General features: G+C 48.7%; 5 protein-coding genes across 5 annotated transcripts; 3 read left to right on the plus strand and 2 right to left on the minus strand.

Moving 5' to 3' along the window:
- Window positions 1-125: 125 nt before the first annotated feature.
- On the minus strand, window positions 126-4,927 carry LOC112880589 (probable protein S-acyltransferase 12). The gene is made up of 7 exons (XM_025945298.1): window positions 4,569-4,927; window positions 2,512-2,701; window positions 1,903-1,994; window positions 1,102-1,228; window positions 936-1,021; window positions 527-592; window positions 126-455 (listed from the first exon to the last, which is right to left on the minus strand). Exons 1-7 carry the CDS (start codon window positions 4,767-4,769, stop codon window positions 339-341), a joined length of 879 nt encoding a protein of 292 aa, XP_025801083.1. The 5' UTR covers window positions 4,770-4,927; the 3' UTR covers window positions 126-338.
- A 3,037-nt stretch (window positions 4,928-7,964) lies between these two features.
- On the plus strand, window positions 7,965-11,934 carry LOC112880499. The gene is made up of 4 exons (XM_025945140.1): window positions 7,965-8,543; window positions 10,473-10,709; window positions 10,820-11,037; window positions 11,440-11,934. Exons 1-4 carry the CDS (start codon window positions 8,295-8,297, stop codon window positions 11,612-11,614), a joined length of 879 nt encoding a protein of 292 aa, XP_025800925.1. The 5' UTR covers window positions 7,965-8,294; the 3' UTR covers window positions 11,615-11,934.
- Window positions 11,935-12,565: 631 nt separating this feature from the next.
- On the minus strand, window positions 12,566-15,089 carry LOC112880500 (growth-regulating factor 11-like). The gene is made up of 3 exons (XM_025945141.1): window positions 14,645-15,089; window positions 13,661-13,885; window positions 12,566-13,297 (listed from the first exon to the last, which is right to left on the minus strand). Exons 1-3 carry the CDS (start codon window positions 14,901-14,903, stop codon window positions 12,981-12,983), a joined length of 801 nt encoding a protein of 266 aa, XP_025800926.1. The 5' UTR covers window positions 14,904-15,089; the 3' UTR covers window positions 12,566-12,980.
- Window positions 15,090-18,051: 2,962 nt separating this feature from the next.
- On the plus strand, window positions 18,052-20,421 carry LOC112879618 (CDGSH iron-sulfur domain-containing protein NEET). Its single transcript, XM_025943957.1, has 2 exons — window positions 18,052-18,363; window positions 20,031-20,421. Exons 1-2 carry the CDS (start codon window positions 18,152-18,154, stop codon window positions 20,128-20,130), a joined length of 312 nt encoding a protein of 103 aa, XP_025799742.1. The 5' UTR covers window positions 18,052-18,151; the 3' UTR covers window positions 20,131-20,421.
- Window positions 20,422-23,741: 3,320 nt separating this feature from the next.
- Window positions 23,742-25,513, plus strand: LOC112881204 (sugar transport protein MST5-like). The gene is made up of 2 exons (XM_025945886.1): window positions 23,742-24,785; window positions 24,902-25,513. The coding sequence occupies exons 1-2, from the start codon at window positions 23,742-23,744 to the stop codon at window positions 25,373-25,375; spliced, it is 1,518 nt and encodes a 505-aa protein (XP_025801671.1). The 3' UTR covers window positions 25,376-25,513.
- Window positions 25,514-25,752: the final 239 nt, after the last annotated feature.

Consider the following 25,752-nt stretch of genomic DNA (forward strand, 5'->3'; position numbering starts at 1 on the left):
AACTTAGATCGTTTGCCACCGAAAAAAATAGAACACTGTTACGTGTCATCCAATAAAAAAAAGAATTTCAAATGAAAGGAAACTGTTAACCATCAATTGCTAGCATCCCTTTCTTCTAGGGTAACTACAAGGGGAAAAAACTGAAACTGTTTAAGTCAACAAAGAATTAACACGATCGTGTGAATCTTTGTTTGGTTCTTACAGCTAGTGTACAAAAGAATCGGCATGCGTGTTTCTGTACCAAAAAAAAATAACAAATTTCTGTACAGAAATCCAATAGTCTACAGGTGAGACGGCCCTATGTCATAGAACACACTGATGCTAGACATCATATGCGATTAGACAATTGCCTCAGAACGAGTGGGGAACTCAAGGCCTCGAAGCGCAGGGATGTTATGCAGATCCTCTGTAGAGTACAAGGGAACGAACCAGAACAATTTTTTGGTGCCAAAGACCTGCAGTAACCTGTATTACATACGGGACGTACGATATAAAATCAGACAAATGAATATGCTATAAAGATTACCTGCTCCAAGTTTCTTCTCCATCCTAGGTCATATTTCCATGAAACTGACTTCTTTCGCTCGTGGACCTGGAACAAGTTTTGATCCAAGACAATCATGTTGTATTGTTTTGGAAATGCCATCAAGGGAACAAGCTATTAATCTATTGGGATGTAGTGCTAAATAACTGCAGAGCAGGATACGAAAACTACCAAAATCCGAATTAAAATAATTGGACAGTGGGAAACCTTATGTGCGTGCTATACAATTTCCTTTGATGAACACTGCATGTTAATCTTGCAGTGCATGATGGCCATATTTGGCCAGTTTCCAAATTAACAGGATGAAGTTTGATGTTTCCTCAACACATTCCTTTAATTTATGAATTGTGCAAAACAATTAAAGCACGAGCATTAATGTTCACAGAATTACCTCTATAGAAGTTGTATTACTTGTAACGAGAGATGTGTGCATGCCAATGAAACAGAGAAGGCTCAGCACAAATGCTAAATTGAGAACTGCAATAAAGACCAGTTGTTAAGTAACTTGAACAACTTTGAGGTAAGTTTGGCGCTTCCAAGGGGGAAAAAAGGTTTACCAAAAGCAACAAATAGAATAGCAGTATCCCCAGGGGAGCTGGAACGCCTGCTTTCATCTTGAAAGAACTCAACAAAGTTTGGAATTAGTACCAAGGTATCCAGCACTGTCTCAGCAAATGTATACACCTATATGAGATAGAAAATGAACTTTAACAGAAACACATAGCAAGAAATAAGGCATGTAAATGGGGAAACAGAGAACTATTGCTACAGGAGAGGTAATAGGTAAATAAGAACACGCGTGTTTGAGAAAATAAAAATTAAAAAGCAGTCATATCTCTTTTGTTCTAAGTACAAGCCTGGGCTTGACTTTAGGGCTGTTTGCCAATGGTTGCCAAACTTATCTAGCAGCAGAAAGAGCTCAAAAGCATTGCCAAGTATTTATTGCATATTTGCAAGAACAACCAAACCGCAAAGTATTGCCAAGTATCCGCTTCAGATTTTCAAGAAAACCAAACCATAAAAGTAATGTCAAGTATGTATTACATGTTCGCAAGAACAACCAAATAAGTACAATGGTTAAACTTGAAGGGAAAATGTTGAAGGCCTTGGTTAGCATTTACAGGCTCCTTATTGCAGGAGAATCAAATAATTTTCAACATAAAAGAGATGACAAACACACATTTGAAATTGAATCTGTGCAGGTTTATGTACTCTGTTTATACTACATGCATGATTTTCGTGATGCTTTTTTTTGAAACATTGCGACATGTTCGGTTACCTATATCTATGCTAAAGGGGACGCCCGAACCCAGGACACCAATGAATTTCTGTTTATGCTAAAAATGATTCAGTTGTACCAGGAAAAGGAGAAAATACTTGTAGTTCCTTGCTCCAACGCAATTCACTACCCATATGCAGTGATGGTCCATTTTAAGCACACATCTGTTACCTGCATAGTCAAAAGAAAAGGTTAAAACAAGAACATGGTGAAGGACTGGATGACATCTAACTTATTCATCCTAGGACACAATAGAAATTAGATAAGCTGTTTCAAAAAGATAAAGGTCAGCTAGATAGCAGATCCTCAGCCAAGCTAATAAAACAGAGGAAAATAGAAGAGCTTCTTGGCTATGTAGCATATCTGGTAAATTTACTATACAAGGACTGGTCAATATGCAATGCAACTATAGCTACTAAATACTTTGCAGCAAGTTGACAGGTCTTGCTTTTTTAATCATTGCAAGAAAGTGAGAAACATCAACAAGAAGATCCGGATCAGGAACCGAAAAACTGAACAGTGCAAAAAAAAGTTAACGTAGATATGCGATAACTGTCACAAACACTATTAACATGTGACTTTGATAAAAGACTCACTAATGAACAAACAACCAGGACTCGATTGCAACTTTTCAAGCAGTGGTCATAAGTTGAAAGATTAGTTGCCATCAACAGGAAACATGACTTACAGACAGAGCAATGATGACAGCGGGGAGGTTTGCCATTTTGACAGCGAGAGCAATATCTAGGTGCACTTCCTTGCTCCTCTGAAGAGGAACCAGGATCCCCACTATATTCGGCATCATGTCTCCAGTTTTCAGGTACGGAACCAGGATCAGTGAAAACAACCATCAAATAGCACCACATAATCATTGCAAGCTGCAGAAGAAACAAGATCCCTGAAGAAGTTTAAGCAAGACAGAATCAAATATAATCATGATTTGTATTTCTCGTTTTAAAGCCCATGTTGGGAAGTAAAAATATAATAACTCAAAGCTACCATGTCTAAAATGAAATATTCTCACAGACACTACAAGAATAAAGTTATTTTTTTCCAATATGGAATCTAGGAATCGGAACATCTTATTTATGCAAGAAAATAGCAACGCTAAAGCAAAAAATAGTGAAGTACACAAATAAGATGTCAAAAAAACATAGCGCAGATTGATTTCTCTGCTACCAGACTGTTTTTTAGAGAAAACAGCAGGAAAACCCCTGCAGTGGTACTGGTATTTACATATAAAAGAAAAATTATACACGACAAAACAAAAGGAGCTATGCAGTAAGGGTAGGGCCAAAGCAGCTAAAGCAAAGAAGATAACCAAGAAGAGAAGGACAGTTCTGAAGGCCCTTTTATTCTATGTAGTTGAACTAAAGCTTCAACGTAAAATCCTGCTATCCGGTGATGAAAGGAAAGATACTACCAGACTGTTTGATGAGAACAACTAGCCAAAAAGGCCTTAGTTAGGAAACTCATTAGCAAATCCAATTTTGGTGTATTTCAAAATGGTTTTATTCAGATATACTCAGCTATTTAAATTCGCAAACTCGACAATAGCCTTGTTAGTCATGAAGGCACCATGATCCTTATTGAGGATTGCAGTATGCTGGATTTAAAACTTAAAATACAGCATACGATATTAGAATCTCGACACTCCACGTGCATCACCTCACTTTCAGAAATGTGTATTCACCAAATTAATACCCAATGGAAAACCTAATGCCATTTTTCTCCTTTGGGGACTGAAACCTTCATTATCGAGTTTCACAGTTTTCACATTATTTCAGTGGTACCTAAATCCCTAAGCAGGTGTCTGGACTCTGGATGAGTGGTATTTCATTGGAGTATAAATTATGTAGTTCAAATTCGAACTAAACCCCAAAAATTTCCAAGGAAGCTGCCATTTAGTTAACCTCATATATCTCAAAAAGCTGACACGTATTTAGTTAATATTCCATTCAGAAACATGATGTTTAAGAAACGTGCAGCCGAACTTCTCTAGCTTTGACCACTAACATGAAAAACAAGGCATCTGGAGGCCGCTAAATTATGTGAAAATGGTATAGTTAAATTTTTGTTATGAAAAAACATTTTCACAACTATTTAGTAACATATTTATATAAAATGAAACGTCAAAGTTGCAGCTTGAGGATGAGCGGAGATTGTAGCTTAGCCTCCACCAACACATATCAGTTACCACACCCAACAAAATACGCCACTAACTAGTTTAGTGTCCAACATGCTCAATCCGAGCAACCTTTCCACTCCTTGGGTCAACCACGATTAATCGTCACCCACAGTACCTAGCCGAACTGTTCCCACACATGACTGAGTTGCTTCACAAGTCAAATCTATTTTCGCAATGGCACAACAGTACAGGTCTAAACAGCTGCGCATCATAACTCCAGTACCCACAGTGCACATGACTGAGATGCGCATTGGACAAGCATAGCTTAACTAACCCTAGCATCTCAAGACCGCAAGTTTCAAAGCAGTCATGATGGTGGGCGTCCAATGTGATCGATGAAGAGATGACCCATGGAAATCAAATCCAATTCTGCACTTTTCTCGGAGTATTACTTGAAACCGATAGTCAAGCCAGTATTTTGTGGAATCTCTCGGGCTCCAGAGGCTTCTATGACTAGCCCCCGTATTGCAAATTTGTGACGCAGTGACGGCACTGACGGCACTATAGGAATAGATCTTAACAGAAAGGGAATCAGCAGTAAGGGCGTCGGCGCTTACGAGTACGTGGAAGGCGGCGAGCACGGCGGCGGCCCCCGCCGCGGCGGCGCCCCCGTCGAGGAGCACGGGCCCCCAGGCGTAGACGACGACCGCGTAGTACGAGGCGGCGGCGATGGCGGCCACGAGCGCCACCATGAGGTAGCCCAGCCCGCGCAGCCCCGCGCAGGCGCGGAACGGGTTCACGTGGCGGCAGCAGTCCATCACTGGAAGCAGGCGAGGTGGGGGACTCGCCTGCGGGGAGGAGGCAAACGGCCGACGCGGCGGCAGGCGGGGAGGGTGCCGGGAGAAGGCCGGGGGCTGCGCGTCGGTGGCGGCGCGCGCTGGCTGTCGCGGGGTGGGCTTGGCGCGGCCCGCTGACTAGCGGGGCCCGGTGGTGATGACGGTTTGTTTGCTGACGGCGGGGCCCACCGATCTGTTGCGCTCGCGCCTATAGTCCCGGTAGAGTGAAGGTAGGGTAACTGCTTTTGTTGACTTGACCGTGACGCATATATCCATTATCCAAGGCGTCACGGCATTGGGAAAAAAAAGGGTGCAAAGCCTCGAGCAAAAGTAATGGAGGCAGAGGAGAGGAGTTTGCGTTTTCGAGCAAGAATTTACACGATTCGGAGCAACCAAGCCAATGTAGAGCCTAGCTAATGGCAGTTTGCTCGGCCTCGGCGCAGCTGGGCCGGATCTGATCAGGTAGTTGGGGCGATGAACAAGCTCGAGCTGGACACTGGCCACCACCACGGCAGGCTTGCTACGGCGAGCTGGGTGAGAACATGCTACCGGCGTGATTCGGCGGTTCGGTCAGGTTCAATCGCCGTACGCCATGAGGCCGCGCGGGCACCGCGCAACGCGACACGCATGATCCGCCTACTATTTCGCTAGATCCCGCGCGGCGCCTCGTGACCTCGTCCGCCGGCGTCGACGGGCCGGCCGGCGCGCGGGCGCGGGCGCGGAGCCGACGACGACGACGACGCATGGCGCGGCCCGGTGGCGACACGACACGCCCCGGCCCGGCCGCCTGGCCGCGGCGTCAGCGCGGTCGTGCACGCGGCGTGCCGTGCCCCCTGGCCTGGTGCAGCAGGGGGATGCGTGCGGGCGTCGATAATCCATCCGTCCATCGGTTTCCTCGGCGTACAGGGCCCCGTTTAGATCCTTTCCAAATTCCAAATTTTTATACTCACTCTCCATCACATCAATTTTGGGATACATGCATGGAGCAGTAAATGTATGTAAAAAAATAACTAATTGCACAGTTTAATTGTACATCACGAGACGAATCTTTTAAGCCTAGTTAGTCCATAATTAGATAAAATTTGTCAAATACAAACGAAAACGCTACAGTAGCAAAAAGTTCTAAATATTATAAAGATTTGCGATCTAAACACACCCCGGGTGGCGTGGTGGCAAGAAGCTAGCTAGCTGAGGAGCACTCGTTAGACGCGTGCGCAGCCCCCAGCTGCTGCTACAGATGTGTGGTCTGCCACTTTCTCTCGTCAGTGCTAATGCGGCACGGTACACTGGTGCTAGTAACTGTCCTTGTTGCTTGCTTATCCACGCAACATGATTGCCGGTGCCGTTGGTGAACGGCGATGCCGCCGTGCAATGGGCAGCGATGTTCCGGAGCTGCAACCTACAATAGTCTGATCAAAGATTTGGTTTTATGGATGCATGGACGGCACATTGCTTTTTTAAAAAAAAAAATACGACTCGTCCATCTTTCTTCCTTGCCAGCCTAACCCTGCCTTTCTGTAGTTCCGTGCCTTCACTCTTTTAACTGATCGGTCGGTGCCTACATTTCTTGTTCTTGGAGTTTCTCGATTTTACTCGTGCAGCTGTTTGCATTACTGCGCGAGATGAGCAAGTAGCCACCACTGTCCACTGGGGTTCGATAAGACAGCTCAGCTCGTTACCCTGACATTGTTTTTTCAGTACTGCTAACATGGCCTCTTCTCTTTTTTTTTCTCCGAGGAATACTATTGCGGCATTGACGGCTTGACCAAACACTGTGTGGCCAATCCGGAGTATGTTTTGCTTCCAATCCTTCTGGTCTCGGTCGAACACATGTGGTTAGGTTAGCTTTGGAGTTCGTCTCGTCCTGACCAACACGCCTGAATAACTTACTCGGCATTTGATGACGAACGGCAGCAGATGAGTGGGCAATAATTAAGCGCTGTCCCGAGCTAAGATGAGCCGATGGGAGCCAAATCATTGGAACAAAAGCGAGTGAGCTGGGCGGACGTGCCCATCGAGCTGGATATACCAGAGCTAGCTCATGATTGAACATCTACGGAGGTACCCTTTTGGGAGGTTTCACGGTGCGTACGGCGCCTCGGCCTGCGGGCGAAACGAGACGAATCTTCACCTTTTGACCACCCTCTTCCTAGACGGAGTACGTACACCTCGCCCGCTGCGCGCCCACCGTCTCCAGGAGCGCGCGTCAAACGCGCCGCGGGTCCCGCGCGTCAGGAAGCGTGGGCTAGGCTCCAAGAAACAACTGCCACCGTGTTCCGGGGGTGGGACCCACACCCAGCCCCCACCGGTGGTGGCGCGTCGGCGGTCGCTTTCGGCTGCCGACCGACCCGCCACCTCCTGCTGCGGAGCGCGGAGCTGAGCTGGGCTTGGGCTCCGACCGACCGACCGCTCGCAGGTCGCTGACGCGCCGGTCCGGCCTGGAACTCTGAGCACCAACGTTTACCGGCAGAGCTCCACCCTTTTGCTGCTTCGAGTGAGGCAGTTACGTAAATGCCCTCGGTTGTTACTAGCTCATCCTCCCCGTTTACCACGGCTTTAGCGTAATCACGTTTTCCTTTTCCTGTCTTTTTTTTTCCCCGCGAGGTACGGGTAGGCATGTAAAACACCATGCCCGGTACCGTTGACGCGCACGGCCTCGGACCGCAAACATCAAAGGTGGGGGGGGTTTCCTTTTGGCACGTGACACCTCTACAAACAGACTTTATCTCGTTGTCATACATTTTGAGGCCAGTCGTTCAGATCTAGGATGGGTTTAGGCCAGTATTTATACTGTGATTTTTCTATGCTGGGCCTCCATCTTGGACGTGCCCGTCTTGCTGTGATTATGCTTCAAAGAGGGACCCAACTATTTTACCGTAGTATTTAATACACAAACAAATACATGCGATTCTTACATGAGACCATGGACATGAAATTGTTCTAATATGCTGCAGTGTAGTTGCTAACACAAGTAGCCTATTACTTATCATCACTGATCTGGTAATCAGATCGTAATCCGCATACGCCTGTAGGCACGCAACACAAAAACAATGCGCGTACAAACCACACACAAATAAGCAACCCGAAGGGGGGCAGATATGTCATTCCACGTTATCCTCCCTGGGACACTCTCTCTCTCTCTCTCCCTCCCCCTCCCTCCCACCCTCTCTCCTCTCTGTCCAATTTGGCACCGGAAAAATCTCGCCATTAAAATACTCGCAGAAATTAGAATTCCTTCCTCCTCTCTGGCTCGGCCCCCCCTCTCTCTCCGAGTCCGCTCCAATGCCGCTGCCTCTCTCCTCCACCTCATCATAAACGCCTCCGGCTCCGACGGCCTCCCGGACCCAAACCCTAGCCGCGCCCTCACCGACCACGCCGAGCTCGCCGGAACCCGCCCGACCCGAGCACAATTCCGCTCGGGTCGCAGCCGATCCGGCGGCTCCCCTCCCGGACAGCCCGGGGCCGTGCCCCCCCGCGGATGCTAGCCTGATCGCGTCCCCACGGTCGATGGGTTCGCCGGGGTCCGCCAATGGCAGACGCGGCGAGTACGTGAGGATCCCGGAGGAGGTGGAGGTGGCGGTCAAGGGGGAGGCCGACGCCGCGACGGCCGTCAAGGCGGCCGCCGCGGCGGAGTGCCCCAGGGTGCTCCGGTGGCGCGCGATCCGGTGGTGGGCCAAGATAGCCGTGCTCGGGATCTTCCTCGCGGGGGCCGGAGCGGCGGCGGTCGTCTTCCTCGGCCCGCTCGTCATTAAGAAGGTGCGCGCTTTCGCCCCGTCTCTCCTGCGCCCCCTCCCCTCTCTTCCGCCGCCGCCTCGATTGCGTCCGTCGCGGATCGTGCGGGGATTCGTCGCCAACGCGAGATCTTTCCTCTCTCTTTTAATTCTGCTCAGTTTATGTCCGTCGAACCGTCGATTGCGACGTGATTTGCGGATTTGTGCGGGAATGTTTGGATATTTGCTGATATTTTTTGTTTGTGGTAGAAACATCTTCATTGTTCCATTTGTATTGTTATGGTTGTTTTTTTTGCCGTGGCTAGCTAGTAAGAATAGGTGACTAATTTTCCTTTTGCCTATATTATCAGCTGGAGGTTGAGGTTGTTGAGCGTTTTAGGATCTCAATCTGTAGCAGAGTTTAGAATAGCCAGCTCTTTGAAAGTGGGAAGAAAGCTACCAGTAGATTTCGCTTAGATTTTAATTTTGCATATGACTGGGTCGGATGGGGATGTCGCTGTTCAATGTGTGAATTTAGCATTATTCCCAGCTGGAATATGAGAGATGGAGAAATTCTTTGCCAATTCACCAAGTTTTGACATCCGTCAATGCTTTCACTAATATCTAGTGGACCAATATGTGGGGTCTGCACTCTTGGTGCTTCGGTAGTGTATATGCTTTCACTAAAAGGTGGATGGATAGGAATAATCTCACAATCCAACTCGTTCTTGATTTTTTTTTTTTTGCTGTGAAGATGTGGTACTGTTACTCTTAGTAGTCAAGAACATCATGTTTGCAATTCTTCCATAGCCTTTTAATTAAATGATCTCACTTTGGTGGAGGAAAGCATGCCCATTTACAACAAGCAACGGCACATGGCACATGGAAGCTTCTACCTGGAAGAAGTACATTGTGTCCTGGCATTTGGGCTCTGGACCCACTTGATTTATGTTCTTGCTTGGAAGCAAACTCCCGTTGTGAAAAGCCATTCCCAGAAGTAGTTGTATGTAAAATAGCTTCCATTATCTTTCCATGCTCCTGTTATTGTGGGTTTATGGTTAGTTCATGAGGAATACGCTAGAAGTCCTTTTTGGCAAAACGTTTTGGTTGGGTGTTGAGGTTGGTGATGCAAAGTTGTGTTTTGCTAGCTTATTTTGCTGCGGTGTGTTCAAAGATCTTAATTTATTATGTCATGGAGTATTGATAGATCTCTTTGGAAACCAACTTTTGGGGGTGTTGGGATTGGATGAGGATGTCATTGTTAATGATTAGTTGACTTAGAGTTCTGCTACTGCTAGTGTCCAACAACTCTTGGAAAACAAAAAGCATCATACACCAAGGAGCCACAGCTTTCTGTTAATGCTTGCCATTGCCTGTGACTGGCTTTTATATTTAAGATATGGACTGGTGCTCCGTTAGTGTCTGCTTGCACTGCAACATAAATTGACCAGACTGCTATTAGTTGTGATACCACTTTTTACATAAGGATTGGAATAATTGTCAAATTCATGTTTACAAGTCGAACCATAATCGGTAATTAAACCTTATCATCCTTTCCAAAGGTTTACAATACCAGGTCAGATCAGACTCTTATGTACAAGTAGGTCAATAGCACATGCAAGGAGCAGCCCTAATTAGAGGTCATGTGCTTGTCAACGCTGCTTGTTTGCGACCTTCAATATAAATTATATGGGATAGAGCTCTCCAAGGAAGTGGATGATCATAGGCATTATGCTAAAGGTTGGACTCTGACATCTTCAGTTCAGCAGACCAGAGAACTTACAGTATCATTCTGTTGAATCAAGCGAATCAGTTGCATCATCTATTTGTCTGCACCAGTTTAGGGTGACCACCTCATAATCCACTTGAATAGACTGGTTACCTGGCTTACTTCAGTAGCTTTCAACGCCCTATTATCCCTGGAGTTGTGTTCTAAGTTTCTTGCTGACCTTGATTTTCGCGTTGTCATTGACAGGTTGTTGCACCTATTCTTTACTGGGAATCAACAACTTTCAGCAGACCAGCTATTGCTCTAATATGTTTTGGCGCAATCGCCTTGTTCCCAAGTGTCTTGTTACCTTCTTCACCATTCATGTGGCTTGCGGGGATGACTTTTGGATATCTTTATGGCTTTTTGATAATCCAAGCGGGGATGAGCATAGGCATGTCATTGCCTTATTTTATAGGCTCTGCATTCCACTGTAGGATACATGTGAGTCTCTTACTGTCACCTTTTCTTCCACATGTTTATATCCAAATAGAATAGGAGACCGATTAGCAAATTACTTGGTTTTGAACATTTGGTTGGTAATGGTTCCGCAGAGATGGTTGGAGAAGTGGCCAAAGAAAGCAGCTTTTGTAAGGCTTGCTGGCGAAGGAGATTGGCATCATCAATTTAGGGCTGTTGCTTTGCTCAGGATTTCTCCATTTCCATATATAGTTTTTAACTATGCTTCTGTGGCTACAAATGTCAAATATTGCCCATACATAGCTGGTTCAATGGCTGGAACCATACATGAAACTTTCCTTGCAATATACAGGTTTGTACATATCTCTTGCCCCTTCCATTTTTTTGACGCTGTGGTTGCTATCTTATTTCTGCATTTTTGTGGAGCATGCTTGGTAACCATTGTGGTGAATTTGTGTTGTTATTAAATGAATATGCAACACTTTCTAAGCAACATTTATCACGTTACATCTCATGTACTTTTTTGTGATAGCTGTTTTTCGTAATCACCCAATAATTGTTTTTCTAGTATTTATCATCGCAGTTTGATGGTGCTGTATATTGTCAGTTAGCTTGTTCATGCATGTAACTGGAGTCATGACGTGCAACCTATTCTGTAGTATTTTGAGCATAAACTTTATATGTTGAGCTGCTGTAGTATATATTTTCTGTTTCTTGTTCGGAGAATCTAACCTCTTTTAATTTTCGGGAGCAGTGGGAAACTTCTTCAAAGCTTGGCTGTAGCAACTAGCAAGGGGTCCTTCTTGTCTGTGGATCAGATTATCTACAATGGAATCGGGTTCACAATCGCCGCAGCTTCCACTGCTGCAATCACTATCTATGCAAAGAAAGCGCTTCAAAAGCTCCAGGCAGAGGAGGAGATATTCTGAGCGCAAGAGGCCTGCGCTCTGGATCAAACTAGTTTCCATTCAGGTGTACTATATATAAACACTTGCTACTAATCTGGTTTCCTGTGTCGACTACCTGACTACAACCATCTGAGGGGATGAGGGTGCTGCAGCAACTGTAAAGGAAATAGAGACCCAGAAAACACTTACGTTTTCTCTTCTTTTTTCTTCTTTTGTTTTCTGTAGAGAGAACCATCAACTTCATCAATGTATTGCTTTCCGCGATGTAAATTCCTATGGCGAAACTTCCTTTCCTTTCGTTCACCAAGTATAACAAAGATGTGCAATGCTTGATGCCGGTAGCGTCGATATCCTGCAGGCACGATTCGCGTGATGCATCGTTATGCTCCTGCAACTTTTGGACAATGCATTTGGTGTTTGTTTCATGCTTGCAGAACTCTCTAACCGATAGCTTGATGCAACGCTTCGTCTCACTGGCCCTCAAATTCAATGCTACGTTATATTTATGCAAGGACAATTGATTTTCAAATCAGGCGTCACCATCTCAATAAAGGAAGAAGTACCAGGTACAGAAATAAATCTACATTGTTCCATTAATGTTGTACGATCTCCCAAATTAAGCACATGTTCAAGCTTCACTTTCACAACCAGATACACGAACTGTGTGTAGGCTTGATGCAACGTCTGCGGCGCAGGAACCTCCAGCTTTAGCCGATGCGAAATGCCCTCTCAGGCACTACTAACAACATGGCACCATGTTTCAAAAGAAAAAAAAAATTGCTACGACAGGAATCTCAATGCCAGTCCACCCAACCAAACAAACAAAACTGACATCTAAATTGCGCAAACCGAATTGGGTTGCTCCAGACATTCGGTGAGTCTTTGGCATACTATCACCAAAACATACACATTCTGAGCACTGGGTTGAAATCTACTCTGCTCACATCCAGGAAGTAATTGAATCTCTCCACAAGGCATAAAATTAATGACCTTCCACTTGTTATACAACTGACAAATCAGATAAGTGCACAGGCCAACAAAGGTAAACATAAAAAAGCACAGTATCCAGTCTCACAAGTTCTTCCATCGGCTTCTTGGGTCACAATGCGAAATTGTCAGTTCAGGGAGGATTTATCAGATCATGCCGCATCGCCTACCTGAAGGCCGAAGGCGCGACAACGCTAAATCAAACTATACACCTAAGAGTGAAATTTTCAGTGACAGCTAAAGGGAAGTTCTTGCAGCTTCCTCGCACAGACACTGTGCTTGCTTAATGAGGTTATAGCTAAGACCACACTACAGTCTTTTGGGGATTACATGCAATAAGAAGCGGGCGCTAGTTGCCAGCGCTGTTATGCTCTTTCTGCGACTACTAATGCTGCTTCAATTATGTAGACTGCACAGCAGCAGGTGCTGCCACTGCAAGCTTCTTGTTACTTGGGCTCTTGTCATCAGCCTTCTTGGCACCTTCGGTAGCCTTGCCGGGAGTGGATTTCGATCCTGACGCAGAATCAGGCTCATCGTCCTCGACAACAAGCTGTACAGGACGCTTGCGACCACGATGCATATGACGTTCACAGTATTTTTCGTTTGGGATTGTATTTCTCCAGCATCGCCACTTTTTACCATCTGTTCGCCGGCACCTCCCAGGTTCCGGCTCGGGGTTCTTCCCAAAGTCCAAGCACAGTGTTGCCAAGCCCATCACTGTTCAATCCAGTTATACAGATCTGTTAGAATGCCTAAAATAATTCATATATAAGAATTTCCAACTTTATGCATTTAGTAAGATGCCCTAAGCCTAATTCAACCAGGTTCCTCCATTATCCCTTAGTAACATGTGCATCAAGTTGCATTTCATCTTAACCTTGCTTAGCTAATAATATGACTTAACCTATACAAACAAGGACAACTTAAAATGATATTGATAAATTTATCTCTTGTACTACCCTACACATTGCAAACAACTAACGCTGATATCTAGTGAACACTTGGTGAAGGTCTGCCAAAAAATTCAACAGATTTTCACAGGAGGAGCACACAGATGATGAAACAGGTTAGAAGGCATACAGGTAGGGTACTTCTGGGCGCCTTCAGAGGATGCACCAGTTACACTCTTCCATATTGGAAAGACGAGATGAGTAGGCACAGGTACTCGGGCAGCCATGTACTGATATACCCGAGACTGCTGCTCTAGCTCCTGAAGTTGCATCGCTGTGAATGCTGCGCCAGCACCATCAGGGATCGATGCCACGAGCGCTTTCATTTCTTCCTGAAGTGCTGCTGTTGCTGCAGCTGTAACAAACATACAAAAAAGTTCTCAGAGGCGCTCAGCTAAGAATTTTAAGGGCAAATAGATATAAATACTCAACATGTAGCTATATGCTCGAGTACTTAGTTCAAACAGTGAGCACAAAAGCAGACAATAATGATTGAACAACATTAATAAGCTTAAAATTCATGTCCACTGTATCAGTGAAAAGTAACAAAACAGCAAAGGGAGTGAAAGGAAGGTCTTCAGTTTTCTAGCATGGCTACAAGTCAAACGAACATAATAAAGGAGCTAGAATAAAACAAACTGCCTTTTCTGAAGCTTTCAACCTTTAAGTAACTAAGAGAATTAACAGATTCGTACAACAGCAATAACTATTCCCCTTGCCTCTGATGTTTTGCGCGTATTCTCAACAACAGAACAAAAGTATTACAAAACTATGAATACAGCTAAAACGGAGCAAGAGGAAACCCCCTGAAATCCCCTCGTACTTGGCAACAAAAGGCGCTGTTAAACCTATAAACGACAAGTTACAGTGTGGATACACTGAACAAATAATCTCAGCCTTGCCAGATGAAACAAAACAGCTGCACAAATTTATTGGCAAGTAAAGATACAAGCACCCAAAAAGAATATTTTCTTTTCTTTCTGTTTCACGGCAACTGTTTCAGTAGGGAAAAGACGTCAAGAACTAGTAGCACTACCGTATCCATGCATCTGACAGCCGATACACTAGCAGCAAGTAGTACCACGGCCATAGCCGGGGAGAACAGGCACCGTACCTTCCTCCGGATCCTCGACGGCGACCACCTCCGGATCCTCAACCAGGACCAGATCTCTGCACGCGCCGTCGTCCTTCTCCCCCTCCTGATCCGCTTTCTCCCCCTCCGGTCCTTGCCCCGTCCCTTGCGCCGCCACCAACACCGCCTCCCCCTCAGCCGGCGCCGGCACCGACGGCGCCGCCTCTACCTGGGGGTTATCCACTCCTCCGCCTCCGCCTCCGCCGCCCGACGGGTTCTTGGCCTCCCCCTCCGCCGCCATGGTCGCAGCAAAACGGCGGCGCGGGGAAGCGGGTGGGAAAAAAAAGGTATCTTTGGGGGGCGCGGATCGGAGGGGGACGCGAGGAAAGGCCGGTGATACGGCGCTCTCGCTTTGACGGGCGCGGGTCCGGTGGGGGGGAAGGGAAGGGAAGGGAGGAGGGAGGGACAGGGCCGTGCCGAGGGAAAAAAAAAAAAAGATTGGGGCCGTGGTGGTGTTTGTTATCAGGTGCGGCGTCCCGGGGGGTGGGGAAGCTCTGGAACCCAAACCGCTAGGGGCACCCGGGGGGTTGGGTGGGAGTATGGACCCTGGATTTTGGGCATTCAATGGTGGCGCGTTGCAGGCTTGGCATGGGAATGGTAAGGTTTTAAAAAGACATGCTTTCTACTTCTGGAGGTGCTGTGTGCCTGTGTGAGCATCGTTTTTTTTCTGTTTTTTTTTATGCTGGTGCAATCAATCACAATGCGTTTGCATTAGATTATTTGGTTGAGCAGCGGAGGTGAGGATGGAGGATGTACGGGTTTCTTGGGCTTTTTTCCTTTTTCAATTGATTATTTGGAGCTACTAGCTGTGGAAACATAGTATTTGTTGGCCAGTTTTTTAACACCTTCTGCATTAACTTCCATACTTGTTGGGATGATATTGTTCTTTATACTTGAATTTGTAATTGATGACAAAATATCATCTTCTTAAAAATATGCTACTCTAATTATTTGCAAATGGAAGACCATGGCTGCTAGCACATCTTCAGAATTTGTGCAATATGCATAAAAATCATTACTTCTGAAACTTTTTTTTTCAACATTGAACATATGATGAAGCACATTCAACTCTTGTAACATCATTTTAGTTTTGAACACAAATAAGAACAATAGCTATCAGCAAATCGCGTTCATACTTCTTTTTTGGAATTTAATTGCATCTCTCGGCTAGCTTACAATTATAACCTCAAATATTGCAAAAGGGACCACAATAATCGTAGTTGTTCGCTTAGCAATATAGTTCTGAGTTATGTCATGCTACATGTATCCCTATCTAAAACACGACAAAGTACGTCGGCACTTGACATGTAACAATGTACATCCACGCTATAATTTGGATGTATGCCTAGCCAACCAACCTTTCTTCCCTGGAATCTAGATTTTTAAGTGCTTTACGCCAGTTGTGTAATGGTTCAAAAATTACCATACAAGTGTCACCTTATATGACGTGGAAAACATAATACAATTTGTAGTGTTGTATGTATGCCAACCAAACTATTTAAACTTTTTAAGTGCTTTGCTCTAGTTGTTTGATGGTTCAAATGACCATGCAAGTGTCACCTTACAGGGTACGGAAAATACATCATTGACTCTATAGTTTGGAGGTATGCCTAACGAAATGATGCTTCTTCCACATGAACCTAAACTTTTTAAGAGATTTGCACCAGATGTTTGATGATTCAATAGACCATACAGGTGTCACGCTTCACGCTGCATGGCATAGAAGACATGTCATCGACTTGACAATCTGGAGGTATGCCTAAAAAATTGATGGTTCTTCCGCGTCAAGCCAAGCTTCTTAAAGTGCTTTACGCAAGTTGTCCGGTGGTTCAAACAACCAACACAAGTTCTTTGGAAGTAATTTACAACTAAAATTCATAATGAATCCCAAACAATGCAAATCCATAAGTCAATGCTGTTTTTCATAATATTTTTAATCTGCAATTGTTTTAAAAGAGTGGTCTTGACTCACACTTAGTTTAAGATTTTTAAATTGAGAGCGGTTTATGAAAGTTTCAAATCTAGTGGTTTGCATGACAAATTGAGCTTATTAAAAAACACAAAGTGCATTCAGAGGACTAATTACATCATGTAACCAATAGTCCCGAGGGGATAGGGCTCTACGACCTCTAATTATAGTTGACTAGCTATGCCAACATGCTACCGAGACAACTGAGAATACGCTAAATTTGCTTTCCCATCTAAAATATGGTTGTTTGTTGTGGAAAGATGGATTGTAATGTAGTATACGACACTTTACTAAACACCATATATAGTATTTTCCTATTGGCATTGTCCATATTATGACTTAATTATGCTTGTACGCGAGACTATTTGTCTACGCTTAGGAAAAGGGATACAAAAGATCAGTTCCGATATGGGTATGGTGAGGGACTGGCGAGTGGGGGCGTCGGGTCTGTCCGTCTGGCTGCCGGGCGCACCCAACGAGTCAGTGAGTCAGGAGGCACGGGCGCTCCTGAGCCGTCGTGACTCGTGACCACCCACCACACCGCACCACCGGCCGGCTCCTCTCTCTCCTCTGGTCACGCTTTCGTCGTTCCCGCCTTTGCTGGTGGTCCCGTCCCCCACCCCACGCGCCCGCCGCGTCGTTGACGGGTGGGCGCGGCCGGTGGCGCCCGCGTGTACGCGACGGCCATCAAGGCCGCCGGGCCGGGTGGCCGCTGCCTGCGTGCTGCCGGGCCCGTTCGCGCTCACCGGCCAACCGGGCAGGCCGGGCCCTACCGCCTTTGATGGCCACGGCCGTACGCGCGCGTCGGTACGCGGCGTCGATCAACAGCAGGGCGCCATGGAATCGGCCCGTTTGCTGTCCTGGCGTTGCTGCCACGCGTGCTCTCTTCCTTCTCCCCAACTCTGACTTGCTGATGACCGCCACGGTTACTTCTCTATCCTTCCGGGTTCCGGCCTTGAAACCAATGCATGGAAGGTGAGGACTTTTTATTCTCTTGACATGTAAAGATTTAATAGAAAGATTAGTTTTAGCAGTGTGTACAAAATCTTTACTAATAGACCTAGCTCCTTTAGTTTTGGCTTGGCGACTAGCCGTGCACATGCCACACCGTGCATGTCCTTGGTCTGGTCCTGTGCGGCCTGGTTAAAATTAGGCTGCTCGAATTGCATGCGCAAGCCAAAACCACCATTTTATAGTTCATCAGTGCATCCCAATCCAAAATGAAAAATCTAAAGCTTCAGAAAAATGCTTCCAAAAGAGAGAGGAAAGAAAAGAACAGGACATGCGAGAAGCGACAAACTAAAGGGCAGCCGCGCCATCCATCTGGATTCTGGCCGCCGCGGCTTGTGCTCGCCACACACCTCAAACCCTCCGCAGGCGGCCACGCACACCTTCCCTCCCCCCGACTTCAAGAACCCAAGCCATCCACAACAACTCCCAGCCTCCCACCAAACCAATCTCCATCTGAAGCCCAGTCAAGAAGCCAACAACCTGCAAACCTGCTGGAACCTGCTAAGACCATGGCGACCCCGTTCTGCGCCGCCGCGTGCCGCTTCCCCGTCGCCGCCCCGCCCAGCGCGCAGGCGCCGAGGCCCCGGCGCGGCATGGTGGCCGTGCGGGCAGAGGCGGGCGCGGGCGGCGGGATAAACCCGGCCATCAGGAAGGAGGAGGACAAGGTGGTCGACACCGTCCTCACCGGCGAGCTCGCCAAGCCGCTCACCGCCTACTGCCGGTACGGCCAGCTTCTCACCGGATTCCCTCTCACCCTGTATGTCCCATGCTTTGCTTGGTGCCGATAGAGAAAGAGAGACGAGCAGAGGACGATCGCGTGTAGTGTGTTGGTGTTCTAGATGGACGGGTAATTTAACCGAACTCTGTTCTTTAATTTAAAATGCACAACGTTTTTGCTTGATAGAATTGCTAATTTAACCTGCTTTATATCGTGGCAGCCTGTTCAACTCAGCCCCAAACAATGTATTTCCATGGTAATTCTAAGAACAAGTCAATAAGCCACAGAACGTCTTCTTGTGTTAATATAAGCGGAGATACTGTTTTCAGCTCCACGTGCTTGAAATCACTGCACACTGCACTTTGATTCCTTTCTAATATTCTATAAATGTGCTAGGGATCCTAACAGAAGCTTTGCATAATTCTAGTCCTGAGAGGAGCTTCGAGAAAACTCAGAACAAGTACATAAGAAACATCTATCCATCGTACTTCTGAATTTGCTATATCTAGTTCAATGCAGCACCAGTTGTACCGCTGAGGTGCTGAACCGGACTGTGTTCAGTAATAAATATTAAACTGTCGATGCAAGAAAGAACTAAACTGGAGGCAGTAGATTCCTTGTGATCGACTAAGGGGGTGTTTGGATACCGGGACTAAACTTTATTCTGGGTCACATCATATGTTTGGATGCCAAATAGAGGGATTAAATATGAGCTAACTATAAAACTAAGCTAGTGCTAATTCACGATACGAATCTATTAAGCTTAATTATTCCATCATTAGCACATATTTACTGTAGCACAACATGGTCAAATCGTGGACTAATTAGGCTTAATGGATTCGTCTCGCGAATTAGCCTCCATTTATACAATTAGTTTTGTAATTAGACTATATTTAATACTTCTAATTGGTGTTAAAATATCCGATGTGATGGGACTAAAGTTTAGTCCTGACGAACCAAACAAGCCCTGATACTTTTAATGCTCTGTTTCATGGTCCTCAGAACTCTTTGGAATTTATTGTGTTAATAATATCAGAGATGCTGTGTCACAGAGATCAGTAAATTTGATCACATATAGCATACTAAAGAGGTAAAAAAAATGGAGCATTTCACTGGAGTTAAAATATCTCTGTACACAAGCACAACTGCAACCATATGAATGATCTACTGAGCCATACTACATGGAGTTATGACCTAACTGCAGAGGAACTTGCACTGACACCATATGCAATTCTAAATGTCTTCCAGTGAGAATATTTGCCAGCAAAAAACAGTCCAAACAAATTCTTGTGTCTGCAGTGGGGGTCACACACAGGAAATTTTACACATCTGGCAAACAATTTATTTGTCTGAGTGAACTAAGAATGCTTATGACATTACCATGATGCTATTTTCGATATCAAGCATGGGCTTATTTTGATCCCACCTGCCTATACATGAGCATGTCTTACCTGGCACAAAATTGTATCAACTGAACCCAGTTCATTATGGATACTTCTACACAAAGATTGATCGATTTTTTACACTGCGAGCACAGATGTATGCATGTGCAGAGTTCTGCACGGTTTTAGCCACTTAGATTACCAACCAACTCCATAATTATTCTCTTAACATTGCATTTGCTCACCGTTTCCAACTGTGCTGACCTTGATTGCTTTCTTTGTGATAAGGTGCTGGAGATCAGGAACATTCCCACTGTGCGATGGAACCCATGTGAAACACAACAAAGCAACTGGTGATAATGTGGGGCCCCTGCTCGTTAAGAAGTAGATGGAGTTTCTTGTCCTAGGGTTAGGTTGAGCGTTGAGCTGACCGGTATCTGCATGTCATGATATATGATTTTTATTAAAGTGTACAACTAAACAGCCTATCACGGCTGCTTTGATCCTTCAATCAGAAAATAAAATGAGTTGCTCATGATACGACAGCTTCAGGTCTGTGGAAAGGGTCGATGAGAGATGAGATGATACATGTAGTCCCGAGAGATGGATAATCATGGAGATATGTAGTACTGCGTAATGTTCAATGAAGTTATGAGATTGTGGTTCTGCTGGTGACGAAGTTCTGTTGTTGATACATTCTCCAGATGGTTGCATTATGATTGTTAAGGCCTAGGAACATCTAAATAACTGCATGTCTGTACCTGCTGCTTGCAGGAAGTTCCAGTACAATTGTACCACTTGTTCCTGGCATATTGTTAATGTGCTTTACTGAATAATAACATGTGCTAGAAGGGAAAGGAAAACAAAAAAAGAAGAAGAAGAAACTCACTTGAATTCAGGTACTCGAGATCTGCCGCAGTTCTGCACTTGTACCTCCAATGTACGGTGCCCAAAATAAAACCCCAGTCCTTACAGAAGCAAGCACATACAGTATGTAGTACTAAATCCGTAAATCGGGTCTGCCATCTGGGCCCGTAGACAAGCATTCAATAAAATTGTTGTACGAGGAACCATGAATCCGCAAGGACCCTGTCACACACACTTACAGTTACAGTGGCTGCAGCACACTGTGCACTGCTGCTCTCTGCAGGGGCCGTGCACTTGTTGCGCTTCATTGCAGGGTGTGCGTATACTTTGGCGCGCGCGGTTATATATTTCGTTCCGAGTTCCTCGTAGCGATACGATAATCCATAGCTCTGTTCCATGTAATGGGTATCGTTGGACAGCAGCTGCAGCTGCAGCTGCAGCTGCAAGCCTACAACTGCACATGATGGCTGCATCATCAGCATTGGAGCTCAACGTCTTCCTCTGATAAAGTACAACACATGATGTTTTCGAAATCAGGAATCGGCACCATCTTGAATCATCTTCCAAACAAACAAGACAACAAGTGCCGCTTGATTCGTTTCACAAGGCGCCATCTTCCAGGCAACAAACCATCGCTAAATCATCTCTTGCAGAACGGAGGAAGCGGCAAGCAAAAACTGCAGAAATGCGCCGGCAGAAATCACATCGAAATCCAGCAATACCTGCCGCGTCCAACCCGTCCGGCCACATTTGAAGGCAAAAGGCGCAGCCTTTTACCTCCGCTTCCTGGTGCTAGAGGAGCTGCACGGCGTGATACCAGACGGCGGCGGGGTCGGATATTCCGAGCACGGAGGCGTGGCGGTCGAGCAGGGGAAGCGGGAGGCGCTTGCGGCTGAGCAGCGCGGCGTTCTGGAGCTCTCCCGCTTGGTTGATGAGCCCGCCGTGCGGCATGTACCACACAGATGACTCGGGGATCTTCGCCACTGCTGCACACGGCCGCCGGGTGCGGAGAAGGGGATGTAGTCGAGCATGGATGAGTAGGCGGCGGAAGGAAGGACGAGGACGGCGAAAGCCAAAAGCCACGAGGAGCGGTAGGCAAGCGCGACTGGGCGATCTTATTGTATTGTACCATCAGCCGCGGCTCTGGGCTAAGGGTGTGTTCGGTTCCCCCTAGAGGGGTCTAAAAAACAGCCCCATAGATTAGAGGTCCAAAGATTTAAGAGCTCTTGTTAGAGAGCTGTTCGTTATCCGACTTCTCTCTCTGCCCTCAACTGTTCCTCTGCTTCTCGGTGGCGCTCGACAGGGGGCGGCGGCGCGGCCTCGGCGGCCTCCGCCGCGGCGCACGGGAGGACCAGGGGGCAGCGGCGCGGCGCGGGGAGGAGCAGGGGCCGGCGGCGCGCGGGAGGAGCGCGGGGCGGCGGCGCGGGGAGGAGCAGCGGCGCGGCGCGGGGAGGAGCAGCGGCGCGGCGCGGGGAGGAGCGCGGGGCGGCGGCGCGCGGGGGGCTGGGGGGGAGAGAGGGGGCGGCCCGGCGGCGCGGGGAGGAGCGCGGGGGAGCGGCGCGCGGGGGGCTGGGGGGAGAGAGGGGGCGGCCCGGCGGCGCGGGGAGGAGCGCGGGGCGGCGGCGCGCGGGGGGCTGGGGGGGAGAGAGGGGGCGGCCCGGCGGCGGGGCGGAGCAGGGCCGGCGGCGCGGGGGGAGGAGCGGGGCGGCCGCGCGCGGGGGAGGAGCAGGGCGGCGCGGGGGGAGGAGCAGGGCGGCGCGCGGCGGGAGGAGCAGGGCGGCGGCTCGCGGGGCGAGGAGCAGGGCGCATTAGAGGGCGTTAGAGCCGTCGCGGTATCTAAAATCTCTAGCGCTCCAATCGCTACAGTACTCGCACTTTAGTGGGCCGTTCGTTTCCAGGCCTCTAAAGTTTAGAGGTTCCGGGCTTTAGAGCCCGGAAACGAACGGACCCTAAGTTTTGTTCAACCTATCGTGCCAGTGTTTGTTTCATTCCTCTTTGCAGTTTAAGCAAAAAAAACTCAGTTTTTCGTCATATTTTGGTAGTTTTTGTTCTTGATGGAGTATAGTTGTTCAGTTAAGAACTTAAGATGTGGCGTGCTACTATAGACAGCAGCTGACTGCGTCTCAGCTCAGCTCAGTCTCTCTCTCATGCATCGTTCATGCAGTCAGCCGGTCATGGACTGTGCTATGGAGATCAACCCTACGCCTGCAAACCATGTTGCCGTGTTGGTGCTACTGCCCCAATGGCCAGGCAGCGTCCGTGACGGATCTCACCTGCTCCCACTCACCAACACCGTGCATGCATTTGCAGTGGATGCGTCATCTGAGACCAATTCCCAAACTGAAAACTTCAGCTGCCGTGGAATTTCAAAGGCCGATCATCCTCAGTACAGAATCCACTACGGCTACGGTGCGTACAAGTCCTATACAAGCCGTAGCTTCTTTGTGCAGCAGAGGATCATACCCTGGCGGATGGATTCGCTTGAAAAATGACCTGTACAACAGCAGCTCCAAGCTTGATATCCATCTGAAGGGTAGACTTGCAAATTGAACTTTGCATTTGCCTCCAGTTTGCATCAGTTCCTGGGTGCGGTGCGGTGCGGTGCGGCGCATGATGCAGCATGCTAAAATTGGAAACCGCGGTGTCCAAGATTAGAAGCTTCAAAGCCGTGGTTGACCTTGAAACCATGGCGACGGGCGTTCCTGGGGGACACGGACTCGCGCCCGGGAGAGGACACGACGACCGGCATGCGTCCTACGATTTAGGACGGGACCGCCGCACCACTCGCCGGGCCCTTCACCGGTTTAAGTGCTCGCCGCTCCCGCCCTGACGCATTCTTCCCCCCGCCGCGCAAGGACGAACAGGAGGGGCCCACACCTCCTGACGCCCCCTTCCCGCCGAGAGAGTCGTCGATCGATCGACCGGCGGACCGGTTTGGTTCCGCCGCCGCCGGGGCCGGGCACAATGGCGGGAGCCGTGATCGTGCATCACACCACGAGGTACAAGACGTACCCCGGCGAAATCACCGGCATCGTCGTTTTCGCCTGCCTCATCGCCTCCGTCGCCGGCTGCATCTTCGGCTATGACATCGGCCTCACCTGTGAGTGAGCACCATGGCATAGATAGGCTAGAATGCCAAATCAGGGGGATTGCTCTGCTCTGACGAGGGGTTTCTTTGCTTTCTGCTGTTGTTGTCGCCGCCGCCATGGTGATCGTGCAGCCGGGTTGACGTCGACGGAGCCATTCTTGGTCAAGTTCTTCCCGTCCATCTACGAGGAGATGAAGAAGCAGGTGGTCGTGAACCAGTACTGCAAGTTCGACAGCCAGCTCCTCACGCTGTTCTGCTCCTCCCTCTTCCTCTCCGCGATGACCGCCGCCTTCTTCGCCGGCCCCTTGACCCGGGCCTTCGGCCGGAAGTGGACCCTGTTCACCGCCGGGTCCGCGTACGTGTGCGGCGCGGTCCTCGGCGGCGTGTCCGTGAACTTCCCGATGCTGCTCACCGGCCGGATCCTCGTCGGCGCTGGCGTCGGGCTCTCCATCCAAGCGTCCCCCCTCTACATCTCGGAGATGGCGCCCGCGCAGCAGCGCGGGATGCTCAACATCATGTTCCAGCTGATGATCACGGTGGGGATCCTGACGGCGAACATGACCAACTACTTCGCGTCCAAGATCCCCGGCGGGTGGGGGTGGCGCATCGCCGTGGCGTTCGGCGCCGTCCCCGCCGGCGTCATCGCGCTGGGCTCGCTGGCCATCCCGGACACCCCGACATCGCTCATCCAGCGCGGCGACACCGCGACGGCGCGCAAGACGCTGGCCCAGATCCGAGGCGTGGGCGACGTCCGCGAGGAGTTCGACGACCTGTCGACAGCGAGCGAGGAGGCCAAGGCCGTGGAGAACCCGTGGCTGGAGCTCTTCTTCGGCGGCAAGTACAAGCCCCAGCTGACGTTCTCGCTGCTCATCCCCTTCTTCCAGCAGCTCACCGGCATCAACGTCATCATGTTCTACGCGCCCGTGCTGTTCAAGACCGTCGGGTTCAAGCAGAACGCCTCCCTCGTGTCCTCCATCATCACCGGCCTCGTCAACGTCTTCTCCACCTTCGTCGCCGTCTTGACCGCCGACAAGGTCGGCCGCCGCGCCCTCTTCCTCCAGGGCGGCACGCAGATGATCATCTCCCAGGTCGGCCGGCCGCTGCTCATCTTCTTCTTCTTCCCTCCCGAGCTTGCCCATGAATGTGTCTGAATGCGTTATTCTGTGTCTGATGCCGTCGCCATGATCCAAATTCTTGCACGCAGATCCTGGTGGGCACCTTCATCGGGCTGCAGTTCGGCATGAGCGGGACGGGCGCCATCTCGGAGCAGTATGCCATGTGCATCGTGCTGTTCGTGTGCGTGTACGTGGCCGGGTTCGCCTGGTCGTGGGGCCCCATGGGGTGGCTGATCCCCAGCGAGATCTACCCGCTGGCGGTGCGGTCAGCGGCGATGAGCGTCACGGTGGCCGTCAACATGTTCTTCACGGCCTTCATCGGGCAGATCTTCCTGACGCTGCTCTGCCACCTCCGGTTCGGGCTCTTCTACTTCTTCGGCGGCTGGGTGCTGCTCATGACGCTCTTCATCGCCATGCTGCTGCCGGAGACCAAGAACGTGCCCGTCGAGGAGATGGCGCACATCTGGAAGAAGCACTGGTTCTGGAGGAAGTTCGTCGTCGACACCTCCCCCGACGCGCGCAGCGCCGAGATGAGGAAGAGGATAGCGCTAGAGATGAGCTAGCTGATGATGAGGCCGAGCAAAGCCTCGTCATCAGCCAAGTACATTTGATGGATCGATAGATAGAGTGCAGAACACACATGAATGTTGTTGTAGATTTGATCATACATACTCCTAGCACATCTTGTACTAACTAAACTGTTTTACCTTCTCTCTTTTTTTCTTCGGTTTCATGTGCCGAGTTGTCAGCAGCATTTTTTTTCTTCGGTTTCATGCGCCGCCGCCCCGCGCTCCTCCCCGCGGCGGGGCGGAGCAGGGCCGGCGGCGCGGGGGGAGGAGCGGGGCGGCCGCGCGCGGGGGAGGAGCAGGGCGGCGCGGGGGGAGGAGCAGGGCGACGCGGGGGAAGGAGCAGGGCGGCGCGGGGGGAGGAGCAGGGCGGC

The sequence above is a fragment of the Panicum hallii genome, chromosome 2 (genome assembly GCF_002211085.1).
Source record: "Panicum hallii strain FIL2 chromosome 2, PHallii_v3.1, whole genome shotgun sequence".
NCBI classification, from domain to species: domain Eukaryota; kingdom Viridiplantae; phylum Streptophyta; class Magnoliopsida; order Poales; family Poaceae; genus Panicum; species Panicum hallii.

Bases quoted from the DNA above. Each gene is read 5' to 3' on its own strand.
- LOC112879618 (XM_025943957.1), top strand. From the start codon at position 18,152: ATGGCGACCCCGTTCTGCGCCGCCGCGTGCCGCTTCCCCGTCGCCGCC. The intron at 18,364-20,030 runs GTACGGCCAGCT...CTTTGTGATAAG, and splicing joins CCGCTCACCGCCTACTGCCG to GTGCTGGAGATCAGGAACAT.
- LOC112881204 (XM_025945886.1), top strand. From the start codon at position 23,742: ATGCCAAATCAGGGGGATTGCTCTGCTCTGACGAGGGGTTTCTTTGCT. The intron at 24,786-24,901 runs GTCGGCCGGCCG...TCTTGCACGCAG, and splicing joins CGCAGATGATCATCTCCCAG to ATCCTGGTGGGCACCTTCAT.
- LOC112880500 (XM_025945141.1), bottom strand. From the start codon at position 14,903: ATGGCGGCGGAGGGGGAGGCCAAGAACCCGTCGGGCGGCGGAGGCGGA. The intron at 13,886-14,644 runs GTACGGTGCCTG...TGTTTGTTACAG, and splicing joins CGTCGAGGATCCGGAGGAAG to CTGCAGCAACAGCAGCACTT. The intron at 13,298-13,660 runs GTATGCCTTCTA...TGGATTGAACAG, and splicing joins CGCCCAGAAGTACCCTACCT to TGATGGGCTTGGCAACACTG.
- LOC112880499 (XM_025945140.1), top strand. From the start codon at position 8,295: ATGGGTTCGCCGGGGTCCGCCAATGGCAGACGCGGCGAGTACGTGAGG. The intron at 8,544-10,472 runs GTGCGCGCTTTC...TGTCATTGACAG, and splicing joins GCCCGCTCGTCATTAAGAAG to GTTGTTGCACCTATTCTTTA. The intron at 11,038-11,439 runs GTTTGTACATAT...TTTCGGGAGCAG, and splicing joins ACTTTCCTTGCAATATACAG to TGGGAAACTTCTTCAAAGCT.
- LOC112880589 (XM_025945298.1), bottom strand. From the start codon at position 4,769: ATGGACTGCTGCCGCCACGTGAACCCGTTCCGCGCCTGCGCGGGGCTG. The intron at 2,702-4,568 runs GTAAGCGCCGAC...TTTCTTCTGCAG, and splicing joins TCGCCGCCTTCCACGTACTC to CTTGCAATGATTATGTGGTG. The intron at 1,022-1,101 runs GTAAACCTTTTT...TCTTTATTGCAG, and splicing joins TATTCTATTTGTTGCTTTTG to TTCTCAATTTAGCATTTGTG.